Source organism: Poecilia latipinna, unplaced genomic scaffold (genome assembly GCF_001443285.1).
Source record: "Poecilia latipinna isolate Pla-1442-1.1 unplaced genomic scaffold, P_latipinna-1.0 Scaffold356, whole genome shotgun sequence".
NCBI classification, from domain to species: Eukaryota; Metazoa; Chordata; class Actinopteri; order Cyprinodontiformes; family Poeciliidae; genus Poecilia; species Poecilia latipinna.
The window spans coordinates 437,351-443,396 of record NW_015112972.1 but is presented as its reverse complement, the minus strand read 5'-3'; the positions used below and the strand labels follow the sequence as shown (position 1 = coordinate 443,396).

The 6,046-nt window shown below is 44.0% G+C and overlaps 1 protein-coding gene across 1 annotated transcript in view; it reads left to right on the top strand.

Moving 5' to 3' along the window:
• cdh13 (cadherin 13, H-cadherin (heart)) overlaps window positions 1–6,046 on the top strand; it is a 319,277-nt gene that overhangs the window by 140,689 nt on the left and 172,542 nt on the right. The window contains exon 7 of the mRNA XM_015036051.1: window positions 759–903. Coding sequence (XP_014891537.1) covers window positions 759–903 — 145 coding nt within the window. The remainder of the gene's footprint in view (window positions 1–758; window positions 904–6,046) is intronic.

Sequence of the window (6,046 nt, the reverse complement as noted above, 5' to 3'; positions counted from 1 at the left end):
CGGGTCCACGGGGCCAACTGGGTCCACTGGGCCAACCGGGTCCACCGGTTCAACGGGTCAACTGGGTCCACCGGTTCAACTGGGTCCAACGGGCCAACCGGGTCCACCGGTTCAACGGGTCCACCGGTTCAACGGGTCCACAGGGCCAACTGGGTCCACTGGGCCAACCGGGTCCACCGGTTCAACGGGTCAACTGGGTCCACCGGTTCAACTGGGTCCAACGGGCCAACCGGGTCCACCGGTTCAACGGGTCCACCGGTTCAACGGGTCCACAGGGCCAACTGGGTCCACAGGGCCAACTGGGACCACCGGGTCCAACCGGGCCCACCGGGTCCAACCGGGTCCACCCAGCACAGCTTAGTGGCATCTCTCTAAGCCGACACCAGGAAACCAGCAGTTGCTTCCCAGGTCATTTAGTTTAATGTCTGGCCTTTTACCAAGCGCCGTCTGTAAATGTGGAGCCTGATTGGTAGAGATTTGTAATCCGGTTGTTGTTCCAGCTGCCACCAGCCTCTGGCAGCACAGACAGAACAAATGCAGCTGTGTTTGATGTTCCTGTCGGTATTTGCTCCCTCAGGCAGCCGTCACTGACTCAGGAAGCCGCTGGAACCTGAAGGTCAGGCTCTGTATAGACGGTCAAACTTTTATTGGAGACTCAGTGGGACGACTGGTGGGACGCGCTGGGGAACATGCAGTAGCTCCAGTAAAAACATGTTTTTACAAGGGAATAAAATCTGTTGCTGTTTTCTTCCTCACAGCTGGAGGTTTCCACCACAGACTCCTCTGGGAACGTCCTGGAGGGACCCGTCATACTGGTCGTCACCGTCATCGACCAAAACGACAACCGGCCCATCTTCAAGGAGTCCCTCTACACAGGAGAGGTGCTGGAGGGATCGCCCACAGGTCGGTCACACACTCCGGGGTTTTACTGGTTTTACTGGGCAGCCATGTTTCATTCAGGTCTGCTGGACCCGAGTTGTTCCAGAGCTGAATCTTCTTTATAGATCTGCTCTATGAAATAAATCTGCAAATCCTCCATAAATAATTCGGAGTTATGTTCTATAGAAATAGCCATGAACCGATGCTGATTAGTGTTTCTACAGATCCAACTGAGCTGGACTGGTTCCACCTCTGATCAGAACCATAAACTGGGTAGAATAACGAGCTCAGAACCTTTTGGGTTGATCCAGGAGACGTTTGCTCCTGTCCTTCATGGATTTTTTTCTGACTGATTTGAGGACAATCATATTTGTTCACCTACCTTCCTGGACTTTCAGTCCCTTTCAATCCGACTCCAGTCCGTCTGCTCAGAGAGTCCGGTTTGGTTGGTGAGATTTGAATGCTAATCGACCTCTGACCTCTAACCTCTGGTCCTCTGGTCCTCCAAACCTCAGTCTGGGTTCGGTTTGAATGTGAACACCAAGCAGACCGCAGACCTTTCCAACAGCAGGAAGTGGACTACAGTGCAGGGCATTCTGGGTAAATACAACCAAAGCTAACGTGTTAGCCTAGCGCTAGCAGCAGAAATGGCTCCTGGTCTTTAGCCTAAACAGAAATCCTCAAACCGCTAAAATCCTCCATCTTGTTTCCATCTGGTGAAGAAGGAAGTTGCTCTCAGTGTCTTCAGGGGTTTTTGTGTCGTTTCCTTCAGTGGATCTTGGTGCAGTGCCCCCACAGGCCAGGAGGGGAACAGGTTGGTTTGACTCAGAGCAGCTGGAGGTGGAGCAGATGATGGAGTTTTTGTCTGACATCTAGTTGCCTTTATTAACCTGTTGTGTGTTTTTAGCCGTTTTTCTGAACTGGTTTAGCTTTAGATTTTTTCTGAACCTTTTTCTGTTTTAAATGTAGAATAAATCAGGGAAACTGGAGCCTCTTTCGGCTGCTGCGGTTGCATGATTGTGTGTGTTCTTTAAAGCTGTGAAAATGATAATTTGGTTCCTTTCTTCGCTGAGCATGGGAGATTTATCCAGCTCACAATGCTTCCCGTGTTTAACATGATGCTGTGTGGGGGAGTTTCTGCTCATGCGACCCGGCTCCACTGCAGAGCCAGGGGATGTTTGGCTGCTGAATGATATCCTGTTCATGCTCAAGTCTTTATGTTTCATTTGACTTGACATGAAAATTGGTCTCTTTAGAGGAGATTTTTTCACTCCTGATCGACTCCAAACCGCGCCGCCTTCAGAGGAGAGACGGTGGTGATTTATCTCGCCGCCTGCTGAAAACTATTCTTCTCGCTCATACTGTGCTTCCAACTGTCATAGTTACACTACATGGAGCTGAGGATTAAATTAGAAGAAATCAATTGCTTTTCACTGCCAGCACCTATTGTTCACCTAGAAAACAATTATCTTGATTCACTTCAAAAATGCCCTTTGGGTTTTCAATTCATTGCTCTTATAATTTCTGTAGAGATCCTTCTGCTGCATGCAGGACTGTAAAATAAAGAGATAAGATAAAAACCACAGGCTCCATAATGCTTCTTCCTGTTTTTCCTCTGAACATCTTTACCACCAAAAACATTTATTAACGTTAATAATCAGCAGAAAACACAGGTTAGCTCCAAGCTAGTAGCATCATAAATTCACATTAAACTGGAGATGAAGATCAGGTCAAAGTGGAAGACAAACTAAACTTCATTCAGTCAGAATGCAGCATGTTGTTCCAGGCAAGTTTATCCCATAAAATTCATGTTTTCCTGACATTCTGATTAGTTTTCTGCCAATTAAATCACAGCTGCTCTGGACATCATGAAGACTAACCACGTTTTCCATTTATTTAGAATAATCTGTAATTATTTAGCTGTTTTTATGTATTAATGAGTATTTATTGTCTGTTTGGGTCCAAGACAGTAAGTCCATTATGTTCTATTCAGCAGAAAGTTTTAGAAATGAATGTTTTTCATGAGGTTCTGACCCAGTCTCTGGTTCTGCCCTTGTGATCAATGTTTCTTTTTTTGTTGCATTTTATGCTTCATTTATTTGGATTTGTTCAAGTTGACAGAAACTTTTCTGAGATGTTTTTATATAAAATGTCTAAATCTCTGAACTATTTCTGTGCTTGGCAGAGGTGAGCCGATCGATCTGCCACCGATCGATCGGTGATTGGTGATCGATCGCTGTCTCTTGTTGCCGATCACAAACCGATCACCTGCATCTCCCTTCTCAGCCTGCAGCTGCTCTCCTGTAGTGAGGAACTTTAACTGATTGGGGACGTTTGTGTGTTGCGGTGCAGAATTACCTCAGGGTGAAGCACGACACAACGCACCAACACCACGAATCTAATATGATATTAAAAACAAGAACTTGATTGATTTGGCTGCATCAGTGCAGGAACAAAAGACATCCGGACCCATCAGCAGGTAGAGCAGCGCGGCTACCAACACTCACCGGATTAGCATCACGGTCAGAAAGCTAAACAAATATCCCCAACAATAATTCAAGTCTTGGAGCTGCGGAGTGAGACGCCGGTTCTGGTTCTGGTTCTGCTGTCGGACCGTCGCTACTGGTGGTAATATTTCCCAGACGGGCTCAGCCTCCAGACGGTGAGCTCTCACAGCGAGCAGCTGCAGCAGGAGCTGAAAACAACAACAAAAAGATTTTACATGTGTATTAAAATGTTTAAATTAGGTGAATTTATTGACAGATAATTTTTCCATTTTGCCAGATAACATAGAATCATTTATGCCTAAAGGGAAAACTAACAGCCAATCTAGTGATCAGTGATCAGCCTCATAGATGATTGGTATCGGAATCGGCAGCAACAAACCTGATCAGAGCGTCAAAAGTTTTTAATACATATATTCATATGTATCTGTTGCTTTTAGGGCCATTTTGAAAGAAAATTGATTTCATTAATAATTGGGAAAACGAGCTGCTGCAGCATTTGTGAACACTGAGTTTGTATTTCACTGGAACAGACAGAATGAACTCAATCATCTAAAAATCTGAAATTACAAACGTTGTCATGAAAATCTGTCATTTCTTTGACCTTCTGAAGGCCTGGATGATCTGACTGCAGATATTTGCTCTTTGTGGAAAGTGAACCTCTGCAGATTCAGCACCAGTGAGTGAAAACTCATTTAATATGTTAAATCTGTCAAAACCTCCTTTTAAACTTGAAAGAATTAAAATAAGTTTTAACTGAAGTTGTATGAAAATCAGAGACAGACGAACTTAAATCCTGACAAAAACGTCTGGAAATGATCATCTTTGGTCTTCAGAATATTTTCTTGGTAAAACTTGATTTTAGAAACGTTTCCTCCTTCTGTTTCCCTGCAGTCTTGCAGAGTTGCTTTTCTTTAATGGTTCTTTTCTTTCTGAAAACTTGGATTGAATAAAACCTGAGAGTAAATAAATGAAGCTCCTTGTCATGCATTGCGCTGGTGTGTGTGTTCTCTGCAGCAGCGCGGTGTGTGTTACAGTGTGGTGAGTGGTGGCTGGGCAGCAGGGGAAGCTGTAGGGAGGAATGTCACAGCGCTCTGACATTTCTGTGCAAACTGATAAGAAAGAGCCGAGAGCCCAGACTCCTGGCAGGCCTCCTGCTTCCTCCTCCTCTCTTTGTTTGGCTTCTTTTCCTCTTTCACTCCATTCTGCCTCCAACACTGCTCCCCCAAACTCTTCATATTTACATTTGTTATTTCGATCCTTTTTACTTTGACTTTATTTATTGACATTTTGGCAGGATTATTGGAGACTTTATTCAACTTGTTCTCCTGAAAGCGCTTCAAAATGTTGAATGTTTTTTATATGAGATTAACTGGAGCTTCATATTAAATAATAAAGGTTCTGAAAGCTTTGACTTGTAGCTGCAGGCCATCCTGACCCATTACAGAAGATCTGCTCACCAAGCGAAGCTTCGCTGTTCATTAAACGCTGTGATGCTCCAGAGTCACTGCAAGCTCTTCATCACCGGGATTCTGGGTCCAGAACCTTGTCTGGATCCAGATTGATCTTTTCTGTTCTCATTATGCACATTAATTAGGAAATCTGCCGTTAATATCCAGTAAATCTGAGCAGATTGGAGATGAGAAGCCGACCCAGAGCATCCTTTTTAGATCCTCGTATTTCCAGCCAGTAAAGACGCTGCAGGTTGAATCTTCCTCCTAATGGGAACGGTCTGGTTCTGAAGCTGGTTCTGAAGCGACCCGCTGAGTGGAAGAGTAAGAACAGCTTAGAAAGGAACTCGGAGGCCAAGTGCTGGTCGGCCTGCAGCTGCAGCTCCACCTGTCATCCAGAACCTTCACCGGACTCCTCCGTTCTCCGCCCCGAAACCTTTTTCTCTTCTGAAGAGAGAAAATGAAGATTTAATTCAGACTCTGTTTATATGAGTTTAAATGTTAGAATGTGAGACTTGAAGCAGGTCCAAAGATTCTTTAAAATAATAATAAGACTGCAGAGGGGAGTGAGCTAACGCTACCATCTGGCATCAGACGGGATATTTATGTCTGAGCTGCTTCCTGTTTACATGAAGTTTATCATGTAAACAGGGACAGTTTACATGATAGTTTACTAATTATAAAGTTCTGTGTGAACTTCATTCTAATTATAGATGTGAGCATGAAGAGGTTACGACCCCATGCTGTGATGTCATTCTGACTAAATGTGTTAATTAAAAATGACTAAAGGAAAAGTTCAGAGATGTTGTTTGTTCTGAATGTTGTCATGGCTGGACATGATTTAACGTGAATGATGAGGTTATTGTTTTGTGTTTTAGTTGGTTTGATCATTTCTGCTGGTGTTTCACTCAGCAAGGGCGTAGGAACAAGTCTGTCATTGGGGGGGACGCATATTGGAAACCTGACAGATCAGTAAATATCTTAAGCAGAAATGTCAAACTATTTATGCCATCAACATATCAGTAATGCGTTACTCTAATCTGACCCTTGTTTCAGTAACAAGTATTCTAACACGTTACTATTTACAATCCAATAATCAGATTAAAGTCATGCATAGTATAATGACTGTCATTCCAGGATGAACACTCACTTTAGCATTTGCCTCTCACAATTAGCAAGCTAAATACTCTGGTAGCACAGACAGGCTAACAG